The sequence below is a fragment of the Dryobates pubescens genome, chromosome 5, assembly GCF_014839835.1.
Source record: "Dryobates pubescens isolate bDryPub1 chromosome 5, bDryPub1.pri, whole genome shotgun sequence".
Lineage (NCBI taxonomy): Eukaryota > Metazoa > Chordata > Aves > Piciformes > Picidae > Dryobates > Dryobates pubescens.
Genome location: NC_071616.1, coordinates 2,997,236 through 3,011,405, shown reverse-complemented (window position 1 = coordinate 3,011,405; position 14,170 = coordinate 2,997,236). Strand labels below are relative to the sequence as shown.

Here is a 14,170-nt window from a genome sequence, read left to right as displayed (position 1 = left end):
AATGCAAAGTGTTGGATAGGAATTTCTCTCTTCAGCCAAAGTTGCATGTCCTACATCTTACTTGGCAATTACCTTGTCAAAAGGAGTTGTTTGTTGTCTGATTCAACCTCCAATGCAATAAAATCTGTTAGTGTGGTGGAGCAAGCATGGCTTGAGTAGCAGCCTGGTTGTTTTGGGGGGGGGGGGGGGGGGGGGGGGGGGGGGGGTGTTGTGTGGAATCAAGCTGAATGGAGGATAGAATGGGTGCCACCCAGAGGGACCTGGACAGGCTGGGAGAGGTGGGCTGAGGAGAAGCTCATGAGCTTCAACATAGCTAAGTGCAAGGTCCTGCTCCTAGACTGGGGCATTCCTAGGTATCAGTCCAGGCTGGGGGATGCTGAGATTGAAAGCAGCCCTCCAGAAAGAGACTTGGGGGTGATATGGGTTGAAAAGCTGGACATCAGCCAGCAGTGGGCCCTTGCAGCTCAGCAGGCCAATGGCAGCCTGGGCTGCATCAAAAGATGTGTGGTCAAGAGGTGATTCTGCCCCTTTGCTCTGCTCTGGGGAGACCTCACCTGCAGTGCTGTGTCCAGCTCTGGAGCTCTCCACACAGGAAGGACCTGCACCTGATGGAGAGGCTCCAGAGGAGGCCACAAAAATGCTCAGGGGGTTGGAGCAGCTCTGCTGTGAGGAGAGGCTGAGGGAGCTGGGGGTGTTCAGCCTGGAGAGGAGAAGGTTCCTGGGAGACCTAATAGCAGCCTGCCAGGACCTGAAGGGGGCTGCAAGGGAGCTGCAGAGAGACTGTTTGCAAAGGCCTGCAGGGACAGGATGAGGGACAGTGGTTTGAAATGAGAGCAGAGCAGATTGAGATTGGATGTGAGGAACAAGGGTTTTATAGTGTGAGGGTGGTGGAACACTGGCACAGCTTGCCCAGGGTGGGTGGTTGAGGCCCCATCCCTGGTGATAACCAAGGCCAGGCTTGACAAGGCTGTGAGCAACCTGCTCTAGTGGAGGATGTCCCTGCTGAGTGCAGGAAGGCTGGAATGGATGAGCTTTGGAGGCCCCTTCCAACCCATTCTATAATTCTCTCTGTGCCTGATGTAAAAGCTCTGCCAGCAGTAAGGAACTACCCATGCTTGCCAGGAGCATCTTCTCCATCCTGAGAAACTGAAGCCCTTGCATTTATGCTCCTCTCCCTAGGAACAAGCAATAGGATGAGAGGAAGTGGCCTCGAGTTGCACCAGGGGACGTTTAGGTTGGACATCAGAAGAAACTTCTTCCCTGAAAGGGTTCTGAAGCCCTGGCACAGGCTCCCCAGGGAGGAGGTTGAATCCCCATCCCTGGTGGTGTTTCAGAGAGGCAGAGATGTGGTGCTGATGGACGTGGTTTAGCTCCAGCCTTGGTAGAGCTAGAGAATGGTTGGAGTGGATGGTTTTACAGGTCTTGTCTAACCAAAGGGACTGTTCCTATGATTTCATCTCTGTTGTGTCCTTTCTAAACTTTAAGTAGAAAAACAGGAGGAAAAAACCAGAAAGTGCCTGTAACAAATCTATTGACAGGCTGTGGGCAGTGGGGGGTCCCACAGCAGGACTGCCTGCAGCTTGCCTGCAGATTTAAAGGTCAGACAGAGCGAGGTTGACTTTGGCAGCTTTTAGATCTCCAATTGAAACGGCTGGGGGGTGGGGGGCAGGAAGGTGCTGCGTGTCTCAGAGCTCACATCACCCAGCATGACCTGTGCAGCTGTGTGGGGCTGCTTTGGGCAGAATGCTGTTTCCTTGAGCTCTCATGGCAAATGTTTCTGGGTGCAGCAGACACAGTGTTTTAAATGAAAGAGTCCAGTGTGGTGCCAGACGCTGCTTTGTGACGCTGAAGTCGCTGCTGGCCTGCAGAAAGCAGGCCTGCTGTCGCCACTACCTGCTTGACCTGCAGCAAGGCTCAGGGAGATGGATGTGGAGCCCCTTGTGTGTCGGGTTGCAACCTGGAGTCTCCTGCCCTGAGCAGTGCCACCCAATCACAGACTGGTTTGGAGAGAAGGCACTGGCAAAGGCCAGCTACTACCCCACCCCCTGCAGTCACCAGGGCCCTCTGCAACTCCAGCAGGTTGCTTAGAGCCCCTGTCAACATGAGCCAGAATGGCTCCAGGGATGGAGCATCTCCCCTCTCTCTGGGCAACCTGGGCCAGGGTCTCACCACTGTTACTGTAAAAAAGATGTCTTCCTTCTCTCCAGCCTGCATCTCCCCTCTTTCAGTTCAAACCATCCCCCCTTGTCCTCTCACATCAGCCCTGCCCAGCACTCTGTCCCCAGCTCTCTGCTCAGCCTCTCCAAGCACTGCAAGGCCCCCAGGAGCTCTCCCTGCAGCCTCCTCCTCTCCATGCTGCACAGCCCCAGCTCTCCCAGCCTGGCCTCCCAGCAGAGGGCTGCCAGCCCTGCCAGCGCTGCTGTGGCCTCCCCTGGCCCTGCTCCCCCATGTCCCTGTCTGTGCTGAGGGCTCCAGAGCTGCCCCAGCGCTGCAGGTGGGCTCTCGGCAGAGGAGCGGAATCCCCTCCCTGCCCCTGTGGATGCAGCCCAGGAGACGGTTGCCATTCCGGGCTGCCGTTCCGGCCGGCCGGCCGCCGCCCAGAGGCTTACTCTCGCCCCACGGTTGCCCTGGCTGTTGCCTCAGCCCGGTCGCGCCCCCAGCCGGGGGCCAGCCCGGTCGCCCCAGGCGCTGCCCCAGGCGCTGCCCCTGCCTCGCCCCCGCCGGCAGAGGGCCTCGCCCGCGCCTCCCTCCCCGCCCAAGATGGCGGCGCCGGCGTTTCCGGTTCCGGGGGGCGCGGGCAGGCCGGGATCGGGGAAGATGGCGGCGGCAGGGGAGGCCGGGCGGGGTGGACTGGGGCGGGCGTGGGTCCTCTCCGGCTGGGCGCTGGGCCTGTGCTCGCTGCTGGCCTCGGGGACGCGACCCGCCGCTGCCACCACCCACTGGGTGGTCACGGAGGACGGGAAGATCCAGCAGCAGGTAAGCGGCCGGGAGAGCCTCTGCCCGCGCCGCACTTCGCCCGCAGCCCCAGCGCGCCCCGGGCTGCGCGGCGGCGGCGACGGGGTGAGCGGGCCCGATTCCAAGCCTTACCTGGCCGGCCGCGGTGACGAGGAGCTTCGGTGTCCTCCGGAAACGTGGCGTGCAGCCGCCGGAGCCGCGGTGTGAGGAGCGGTCGGAGCGGTCGTGGGTCTGGGCACACCGGTGATGGTTCTTGACCGGAGTCGGTCACCGAGCGGCGGTTGGTGCTTACCTGCAGCCTCCCTGAGCGCCTTCAGCTCTTCAGGCCGTGCTGCTGCGTGAACGCGAAGCCCGCGTCCCGCCTTGGTGCCGGCCGGAGCAGGCTCTTACCCTCCGGCCGTGCCCTTCGCGAGGAGCCCTCCCGGGGCTCTCCTGGGCCCTGCCGCCGGGGCTGTCCTGGGGGAGTCCCGATGTTCCCAATGAGTTTGCGATTTTCTGCTTCCTCCGCTCCCCTGCTGTTGCTGCTTTCTGGAAGGGAGGCAGGCGGCGGGGTGCAGCGTGGCGTGGGAGCGCACGCGTGGCCTCGGCAGCTCTCTGAGGTTGCTCCCAAAGGCTTCTTGGGACACCGAGCTGTGCCTCCACAAACGTGTGGGCATGGCCCTCTGGGACACGGCTTGGTGGCCATGGCAGTCTTAGGCTGATGATCTTGGAGGTCTTTTCCAACCCGAACAGCTCTGCTTCTCTGTTCACTAACTGTCTGAAGGAGCTGATGGTTAACTCACATTGGAGCTTTTTCTTGCTTGCTTTGCTCCTGCTTTGTTGCAAGGGGAACAGCACCAAAATGAGAGACCAGGATGAGATGGAGAAGGCCCTGTGTGAACCTCATGAGGTTCAGCAAGGCCAAGGGCAAGGTCCTGCACCTGGGTCAGAGCGACCCATGGTATCAACCCAGGCTGGGGAATGAAGGGATGGAGAGCAGCCCTGCAGAGGAGTTGGGTGAGGAGCTGGGCATGAGCCAGCATGGTTTCCTCCCAGCCCAGACCTAGCTGTGTCCTGGGCTGATCCCCAGCAGCCTGAGCAGCAGGGGCAAGGAGGGGATCCTGCCCCTGTGCTCTGCTAAGACCCCCCCCTGCAGTGCTGGGGCAGCTCTGGGGTCCTCAGCACAGCCAGGGACCTGTTGGAGCAGGGCCAGGGGAGGCCACAGCAGTGCTGGCAGGGCTGGAAGCCCTCTGCTATGAGGCCAGGCTGAGAGAGTTGGGGTTGTGCAGCCTGGAGGAGAGAAGGCTTCAGGGAGACCTCCTGGGGGCCTTGCAGTGCTTGGAGAGACTGATGAGAAAGCTGGGGACAGATTTCATCCCTGCATGTGTCTCTCACCCTGGTTAATCATCAGTGTATCACAACACTTGTGGTGCTGTGCCACTTTGTGTGGTGAGCAGGAGGTGGGAGTGTAGGGGAATGGTCTGGAAGCGTTTGTGTGGTGTGTGTATTGATTACATGCTCTCCAAGTGGGGGGCAGGTGTTGGTTTGGATCATTGCTGTGTGGAAGAAAGCCCTGGTCAGCTGAATTCAGCCCTGACTGGAGGAAATGGCTTTTTGCCGTGGGGGTTAACTGCTGCTTCCAGCAGAAGCTTCCACTGTGCCTTGGCTGTGCAGCAGTAAGCTGCTCTGTGGTACCTGGCAGAGCGTTCTCAGGGCCAGCCCGTGCAGAAAGTCCTCAAGGTCTGCAGCTGGGCTGATAAAATCTGTGGAATGACTTCCCTTGCTTGCACCCTCACAAGGAGGGGGCATTTGCTGGAGTGAATGCCAGTGTGTTGGGTGCCATGGGGGGTGGAGTCTCCCTCTCTGGAGATACTCAGAACCCACCTGGGTACATCCCTGTGTGACCTGCCCCAGGTGATCCTGCTCTGGCAGGAGTGTTGGACTGGATGGGCTTTGGAGGTCCCTTCCAGCCTCTAACATTCTGTGAGTCTGTACTTGTGGGTCAACAATTAGCAGCAGACCCAAAGGATAATCTCTGCTGTGCAGTGCCAGGAAGGAATTGTCACTGTCCTGCTCTGCAGCGTGCTGGCACAGCCTCACCTTGAGCCCTGTGAGGGGTTTTGGGCACCTCAGTATGAGAAGGACATCAAACCTTTAGAAAAGGGGGGAGCAGATGGTGAAAGGCTTCATGGGCAAGGCTGAGGAGGAGGGACTGAGCAGATGGGGGATGCACCAAGAGCAGTGTGAGCAGCAGGATGAGGGATGGGATTCTGTCCCTCTGCTCTCATGGGACCCCAGCTGGAGTGCTGTGTGCCAGTCCTGCTGTTCCCAGTACAACAGAGACATGGAGCTGCTGGAGCAGGTCCAGAGGAGGGTCACAAAGATAATCAGAGCCTCCCCTCTGGGGCAGGCTGTGAGAGTTGGGGCTGCTCATCCTACAGGAGAGAAGGCTCCAGGGAGACCTTAGAGCAGCCTTCAAGTACCCAAAGGGGGCTACAAGAAAGCTGGGGAGGGACTTTGACAAAGGCTTTGACAGGACAAGGGGCAGTGGCTTTGAGCTGGAAGGGTGCAGACTGAAACTGGAGGTTAGGAAGACATTCCTGACAGTGAGGTGGTGAGATGCTGAAACAGGCTGCCCAGGGAGGTGGTGGATGTCCCCTCCCTGGAGGTGTTCAGGGCCAGGCTGGATGAGGCCCTGAGCAGCCTGTGCTGGTGGGAGGTGTTCCTGCCCAGGGCAGGGGGTTGGAGCTGGATGAGCTTTAAGGTCCCTTCCAAACTAAACCATTCTGTGAATCTGTGAATGGTTTGGTTTGTTCAGCTTGGAGAGGAGAAGGCTGGGGGGAGGCTTCAGCACAGTCTGCACCTTCCTGAAGGGAGGTGCTGACCTCTCTGGTGACCAGCGACAGGACCTGAGGAAATGGAGTGGAGCTGTGCATGGGGAAGCTCAGCCTGGGCACTGGGAAGAGGCTCTTCAGTGAGGGGATGGTCAGTCCCTGGAGGGTGCTCCCCAGGGCAGTGGTTGTGGCACCAAGCCTGCCAGCTTGCAGCAGTGTCTGGATGAAGCTCTTCAGGACGTGTGACACAGTTTCAGGTAGCCCTGGGGGAGCAGGGAGTGGGACTTCCATGATCCCAGGGGGACTTCCATGATCCTAGGGGCTGCTGTCAGCTTGAGAAGTTCTGGGATTGTGTGGCAGTGGGATCAACCCCCCTGGCAGAACCTCAGCATTCCTCCTCCCAGCACCAAGGCCTCAGTACTCCTTGACAGGACTCAAGCCTAAAGTTTCCCTGCAGGGCATGCCTTTGTTTTCAGCTGTTTGGGCTGTGATTTGTTCAGCTGACTGACACGCAGCTGAAGTCAGGAGTTTCCTACTTCCTTGACCTTCTTTCCAACTGTTTTGAACTGTGTGCATTTGTCAGTGGTGCTTTTGTCCACCTGCCTCTTGCAAGCTCTTGGGTTGTGGCAGTGTGGTTTAAGATCTGTGTCAGTGACATGGGCACTGGGACTGAGGTGCCCTGAGCAGCTTTGTGGATGACACCAAGCTGTCTGGTGTGGTTGCCATGCTGGAGGGGAGGGATGGCATCCAGAGAGGCTTGGACAGGCTTGAGAGGTGGGCCCAAGCCAAACTCCTGGAGTTCAACAAGGCCAAGTGCCAGGTCTTACACCTGGGTCAGGGCAATCCCAAGCACACATCCAGGGTGGGTGAGGAGTGGCAGGAGAAGGCCTTGGGGCTGTCAGGTGGTGACAAACTCCCCAGGAGCCAGCACTGGTCCCTGGCAGCCCAGAGCCAGCTGAGTGCTGAGCTGTAGCCAGAGCAGGGAGAGCAGCAGCACAGGGAGGGGATTCTGCCCCTCTGCTCTGCTCTGCTCAGCCCCCACCTGCAGCCCCACCTGTAGTTCTGGAGCCCCCAGCACTGCTGGAGTGTTGCCCCCAGTGTTGATCCCTGGTGCTCAGGCACTGTTGGACTTTGCACTGCTGGGCACAGTGGTTCCAGCATGGCAGACTCTAGCTGCAAGTGGCTCACCACAGAGTCCTAGAATGGGCTGGGTTGGAAGGCACCTCCAGAGCTCACCCAGTCCAACCCCACCGCGGTCAGCAGGGACAGCCTCCCCTGGAGCAGGCTGCTCACAGCCTTGTTGAGCCTCACCTAAATATCTCCAGGGATGGGGCTTGAACCACCTCCCTGGGCAACCTGCTGCGGTGTTCCTCTGCCTTCATGGTGCAGAACTGATACTGTCTGGTGCTTAAGAGTGGGGGGGTTCCTGGTGGGGGGGGCTGGTTCCTGGTGGTGAGGCTGTCCCTGGTGGTGGGGGCTCTCCCTGGTGGGGGTGTCCCTGGTGGGCTGCTCATACTCACATGGCAATTCAAAGTATAATTACCTGCTGTTCAGTTGCAGAGCTGTTAGCACTCCCAGCCAGCCTGAAACACTTGTCTGAAGCCTGTCTCCTCTTCACAGAGGAACAGGCTGGATCTTCACTTGGACTGCAGGCTGCCCAGGGAGGTGTCTGAGGCCCCATCTCTGGAGATGCTCAAGGTCAAGCTCCACAAGGCTGTGAGCAACCTGCTGTAGTAGAGGATGTCCCTGCTGACTTAGGAGGGGTTGGACTGGATGACCTTTGGAGGTCTCTTGCAGTCCAAAGCATTCTATGGCTGCCTCAGTTTGTCTCAGTGATGCCCAGATCATTCAGGTGTGGGCAGGTTCCTGACATCCCCCTGCTAAACCAGCCCCTGGCTGTAGCTCCAGGGGAGCCCTGGTGCTTCGTGGCTGCCTTGCAGCTTTTGCTTCCCTGCTGGGAGCCTTGTTTTCCTTCTTGCTCCAGCATGCTGTGGCTAAGGAGCTGAAACCAACCTTGCAGACTAGCTCCAAAGCACAGCCACCAGAATGGGTTTGAGGCAAGAGGGGTGAGAATACTTCCCATTGTTGGCCTCCAGTCTCTGCCAGCTGATTCTCCTCACAGGCTGTGAGCCTTGAAGAGGAGACTGCATTCCAGAGAGATTGATGTTCCTGTGGCACAGCACTACCCAATGCTCCAGCCAGAGTTCCTAGCAGTATAACAGCCTGGCAGGGGTGGCAAAGTGAACACAAGCTGCACACTTCTCCATCTCTCAGCAAGATCTCATCTAGTAAACAAGAGTGCTTGCTAGGTAGGCCCTGCTGTTCCACTTGCTGAATGGTGAAGCAAATGAATCCCCAGCAGTGCATGTAGCATTCTGTTGTCTGGGCTAAGCCCTCAGGAGAGAAGCCATCAAACTGCATCTGTTGCTCTAGGAGCCTGGGTTTGGGTCAAAAGACATCATTTTGGGGACCAGCCCCTGTTCTTCTTTCAGCCTGAGTCCACCTTCAGCTGTGTGTTTCTGGAAGGCAGGCAGTGGGCAATGGTCTGCTTCAGTGAGGTGCTGTCTGCTGGTGCATGTGTTTATCCCCAGGACCATGGAATGGGTTGGGTTGGAAGGGTCCTCAAAGGTGGTCCAGTTCCACCCCCCCTGCCATGGGCAGGGACACCTTGCACTAGCCCAGGGTGCTCAAGGCCTCATCCAGCCTGGCTTTGAGCACCTCCATGGAGGGGGCATGCACAGCCTCCCTGGGCAACCTGTGCCAGTGTCTCATTTACCCTCACTGTCAAGAATTTCTTCCTAGTCCCCATTCTCAATCTCCCTCTTCCAGCCTCAATCCAGTCCCCCTGTTCCTATCACTACACGACCTGTTCCAGTGTCTCAGCACCCTCCCTGTGCAGTTTCACTGCTCAGTGGTGTGAAGTTCAGGCTAATGTGTAACTGCAGACACTGCTTGTGTGGCTGCAGGGAAACTGCCCACTGCAGAAGTGCTGGGGTGCTTCAAGGGAAGAGAGAAGCTTGGCCTAAAGACAGACAGCTGGCAGCTGAAATGCAGTGCAGGAAGCTCTCATCTCACAGACCTGACATAGCAGAGCTGAGGTAGGCCACAAAGATGATCAGAGGGCTGGAGCACCTCCCCTGTGTGCCCAGGCAGCCAAGAAGGCCAAGGGCATCCTGGCCTGCAGCAGGAAGAGTGTGGCCAGCAGGAGCAGGGAGGTCATTGTGCCCTGTGCTCAGCACTGCTGAGGCCACACCTTGAGTCCTGTGTCCAGTTCTGGGCTCCTCAGGTTAGGAAAGAGGTTGAGCTGCTGGAAGGTGTCCAGAGAAGGGCAACAAAGCTGGGGAGGGGTCTGGAGCACAGTCCTGTGAGGAGAGGCTGAGGGAGCTGGGGTTGTTTAGCCTGGAGAAGAGGAAGCTGTAGCCAGGTGGGGGTTGGTCTCTTCTCCCAGGCACCCAGCACCAGAACAAGAGGACACAGTCTCAGGCTGTGTCAGGGGAGGTTTAGGTTGGATGTTAGGAAGAAGTTCTACACAGAGAGAGTGATTGCCCATTGGAATGGGCTGCCCAGGGAGGTGGTGGAGTCACCATCACTGGAGGTGTTCAGGAGGAGACTTGATAGGGTGCTTGGTGCCATGGGTTAGTTGATCAGATGGTGCTGGGTGATAGGTTGGACTCTTCCAACCTGGTCTGGTCTATTCTATTCTATTCTGTCTCCCTTCTGGAGGGAGTCAAAATGAGCATTTGAATTCTGGCCTCCCTCTTTCTTGTGCTGAGCTGGGGCTGTTCAGTCTGGAGAAGAGAAGGCTCTGGGGAGACCCAATAGCAGCCTGCCAGTTCTTGAAGGGGGCTGCAGAAAAGCTGGGGAGGGACTTTTGACAAAGGCTTGTGGTGATAGGACAAGAGGGAATGGACTGAAGCTGGAAAAGGAGAGATTGAGACTGGAGGTGAGGAAGAAGTTCTTTCCAGTGAGGGTGGTGAGGCTCTGGCACAGGCTGCCCAGGGAGGCTGTGGATGTCCCCTCCCTGGAGGTGTTCAAGACAGGCTGGATGAGGCCTTGAGCAGCCTGATCTAGTGGAAGGTGTCCCTGCCCATGGCAGGGGGGTTGGAACTGGATGATCTCTGAGGTCCCTCCCAAGCCATTCTGTGTATCTGTGAATGCCTTGGTGGAGGCTGTGAAAGCCAAGAGCCCATGGGAGCTGGTGGAGTCTCAAGGACTGCTTTTATGTGGACTGTATCAGCACTGCAAAAGTGAGTTCTGAGGAACTGAACTGAACAAAACCTCCCAGGCAGATGGTCCAAAGAAGGACTGGGGAAGTGTTGCCAGAAGCAGAGAGCATCCAGCAGGGACTCTGGAGCTGACAGAAAGTTGCTTTGGTTTTGCTGTGCTGTGCTTTGAAGTTTGCTGGACGTGGCTTGGAGAGCAGTGTGAAGGAGCACTGCTGAGTGGCCTGACTGGGGCTCAGAGAGTCATCACCTCCCCAGCCATGACCCCTGACCTGTGGGCAGCACAGCAGTGTGCTTAATTTTGCCTTCTGCAAGCCAAGAGGGAAGATGTTTGGTTGCTTGTGGATTTGAACCCCAGAGCAGCTCAGGTTCCAGCAAGGCAAGATGGCCACGAGCCAGCAATGTGCTTTTGTGGCCAAGGCCAAGGGCATCCTGGGGTGGATTAGAAGGGCTGTGGTTAGTAAGTCAAGAGAGGTTCTCCAGCCCCTCTGTTCTGCCCTTCTGAGGCCACATCTGGAGCATTGTGGCCAGTTCTGGGTCACTCAGTTCAAGAAGGACCTCAGGGAGATGTTTCCCACCCCTGGAGATACTTAAGGTGAGGCTCAACAGGGCTCTGGGCAACCTGATCTAGTTGAGGATGTCCCTGCTCACTGCAGAGGGGGTTGGAGTAGATGACCTTCAGAGGTCACTTCCAACCCAGACCATTCTGTGAAATGCTTGAAAGAGTCTAGTGCAGAGGCACAGAGCTGCTGCAGGCAGTGGAACATCTCCTGTGAGGACAGCTGAGGGAGCTGGGGGCTCTTGAACTTGGAGCAGAGGAGCCTGAGGGCTGCCCTCATTGCTGGGGATAAATCTGTGCAGGGCTGGAGCCAGGCTCTGCTCAGGGCTGGCCAAGGGCAGCACAAGGGGCACTGGGGGCAAGCTGGAGCAGAGGAGGTGCCAGGGGAACAGGAGGGAAACCTTTGTCCCTGTGAGGGTGCTGGAGCCTGGAGCAGGCTGCCCAGAGAGGTTGTGGAGTCTCTTTGTGTGGAGAGCTTCCAAACCCCCCTGGCCATTGTGCTCCTGGGCAAGCTGCTGTGGGTGCCCTGCTTTGGCAGGGGGTTGGACTGGGTGAGCTCCAGAGGTCCCTTCCAACCCTCCCATGCTGGGGTTCAGGGATTGTGCAATACATGAAGCAGTCAGTCCTGCTTTTACAACTGGCAGGTGGACATTTGCTTTGCTCTTTCTCTAAAGGTTCATTTGCTTGGCACTGTGACATCTTTTTTGGCTCAGGCTCTTGTCCTTACAGGTCTGCTCTCTGCTAAGCAAATGACCAAAAGAATTGTTTGTTCATACTGGAGCATGGTGGGGGGCAGTCTTCCAAGCCATGGGACAAGAGGAAACAGCCTCAAGTTGCACCAGGGAAGGTTTAAGTTGGACATCAGGAAAAATGTCTTCCCCGGAATGGTTGTCAGGCTCTGAAGGGTTGTCTGACCTGAGGAGTGGTGGAGTCACCATCCCCAGGGGGCTTGGGAAGCTGTTGTAGACACGGTGCTGAGGGACATCATAGAAAGCAGCCCTGAGGAGAAGAACTTGGGGGTGCTGAGGGATGAGAAGCTGGCCAGGAGCAGGCAGGGTGAGACTGCAGCACAGAAGGCCAAGGGCAGCCTGGGCTGCATCCAAAGCAGCATTGCCAGAGAGCCAGAGAGGTGATTCTGCCACTCTGCTCTGCTCTGGGGAGACCTCACCTGCAGTGCTGGGGGCAGGGCTGGAGCCCTCAGCACAGCAAGGACCTGGAGCTGATGGAGAGGCTCCAGAGGAGGCCATGGGAATGCTCAGGGGGTTGGAGCAGCTCTGCTGTGAGGTCAGGCTGAGGGAGCTGGGGGTGTTCAGCCTGGAGAGGAGAAGGCTCTGGGGAGACCTAAGAGCAGCGTGGCAGGACCTGAAGGGGGCTGCAAGCAGGATGCAGAGAGACTGTTGGCAAAGGCCTGCAGGGACAGGACCAGGGACAATGGCTTCAAACTAGAGCAGAGCAGATTGGGATTGGATGTGAGGAACAAGTTCTGCACCATGAGGGTGGTGGAACACTGGCACAGGCTGCCCAGGGAGGTGGTTGAGGCTCCTTCCCTGGAGATACTCAAGGTGAGGCTGGGCAGGGCCCTGGGCAGCCTGATGTGGTTGGGGATGTCCCTGCTGGCTGCAGGGAGGTTGGGCTGAGTGAGCTCTGGAGGTCCCAGACCATTCTCTTATTCTGTGACCTGGCAGATGGGTTAACTGTTGGACTTGATCCGAAAGGTCTCTTCCAAAGAAAATGACTCCATGATGCCATCCGTCCCAGGGTGACAAGCTGAAGCATGATGACTTTGAAGGGCAGATCAGATTAGCCCAAGGGAAATGGAAGCTTGGTGGTTTTAACCTTCTCTCTTGAGCCCCAAAAATCTGTGGGATGTATGAAATCTGGTTGTTGACTTAAAGCCCCTCCAGGGGAGACATTCTGCCTTTCCATAGGAACGCTGCAGAAGGTTCACCTCCACACTTTGTCCAGGGCCTGTCAGGTGCTCCTTGCTGCCAGGGGAGCACAGCCTCCATCTGTAGAACTGTGGAGGTCACAGCTAGGTGTGATTGGATCAGGTGAGCCTTGCCTGTGGAGTGCTGTCAGGTGCAGGGCTTTTGTTCCTCGGGGTGGGGGAGCAGCTTTCAGTGCTGCCAGCTCAGCAGTGGCAGCTCTGAGTCACAGGTGGGGGAGCTGAGGGGCAGAGCAAAGTGCTGCTGGATGATGGTGGTGCCCAGACTCTTCATACCTTGCTACAGTCTAGAAGGCCACCTTAGGTGTTGAGGAAACACATGGAGATGGCACTTGAGGCCATGCTTTAGTGGTCATGGTGGTGTTAGATTGGCAGTGGAGCTTGGTGATCTCCGAGGCCTTTCCAACCAAACCAGTTCTGTATTCTACCTTGTGCCAGGCTGGGAGTGCTGAGAGCAAAGCTTGAATACAAAGGGGTCTGGGTTTAGCCCAATACACACAGCTGGTAAGCCCAGAAGTTCATAGAATGGTTTGGATTGGAAGGGACCCCCAAAGGTCATCCAGTCCAACCCCCTCTGCAGTCAGCAGGGACATCCTCCACCAGAGCAGGCTGCCCAGAGCCCTGTCCAGCCTCCCCTTGGATATCTCCAGGGATGGGGTCTCAACCACCTCCCTGGGCAGCCTGCTGTTCCTAACATCCAATCTAAATCTTAGAACTCAGCTTTGCAGTGAGGGTGGTGAGACACTGGCACAGGCTGCCCAGGGAGGTTGTGGCTGCCCCCTCCCTGGAGGTGTTCAAGGCAAGGCTGGCTGAGGCCTTGAGCAGCCTGGGCTGGTGGGAGGTGTCCCTGCCCATGGCAGGGGGGTTCACAGACTCACAGATTGCATTGGTTTGAAAGGGACCCTCAAGAGTCACCTTGTGCAGCTGCTGTGCAGGGGCACCTCCATCTCGAGCAGGCTGCCCAGGACCACATCAAGTCTGATCTGGAATGGCTCCAGGCGTGGGGCCTCAACCACCCCCCTGGGCCTCCTGTTCCAGTGTGAAGAACTTCCTCTGATGTCCAACCTAAATCTGCCCTGCTCCAGTCTGAAGCAGTGGGAGCTAAGATGATCTTTCAGGTCCCTTCCAACAGAACCCATGTTCTGATTCCATTCTGCAGTGAGAGCTGCTCTGGGTCCCTGATGTGCCTTCCCTGGTTTGTGAGCTCAACAGCTGAAGTCAGAGCCCTGTGTCCTTCACTTCTTGCCCTGGTCTTGCACTCGAGCCTCTGCAGAGTTGTTCTCTGGGGTTTTGGGTGGCTGTTTCAGAATCATAGAACCACAGGCTGCTTTGGGTGGGACCTTTCAAAGTCATCTAGGCTAATCCTCCTGCAGCCAGCAGGGACATCTGCATCTACAGCAGCTTGCTCAGAGCCCTCAGCAACCTCACCTGGAATGGTCCCAGGGATTAGGATTCTGCCAGCACCCTGGGCAACCTGGGACAGGATCTCACCACTGTCAGTGTCAAACTTCTCTCCAGTCTGAATCTCCCTCTTTTAATCACCACCCTTGTCCTCTCACATCAGGCCCTGCCCAACACTGTCCCCAGCTTTCTGCTCAGCCTCTTGAAGCACTGCAAGGCCCCCAGAAGGTCTCCCTGCAGCCTTCTCCTCTCCAGGCTGCACAACCTCAACTCT

At 57.4% G+C, this 14,170-nt stretch overlaps 1 protein-coding gene across 1 annotated transcript in view; it reads left to right on the top strand.

Annotated features, from left to right (window-relative positions):
* Positions 1 to 2,757: 2,757 nt before the first annotated feature.
* Positions 2,758 to 14,170, top strand: part of TTC17 (tetratricopeptide repeat domain 17) — an 82,694-nt gene continuing 71,281 nt past the window's right edge. The window contains exon 1 of the mRNA XM_054161419.1: positions 2,758 to 2,976. Coding sequence (XP_054017394.1) covers positions 2,761 to 2,976 — 216 coding nt within the window. The 5' untranslated portion in view covers positions 2,758 to 2,760. The remainder of the gene's footprint in view (positions 2,977 to 14,170) is intronic.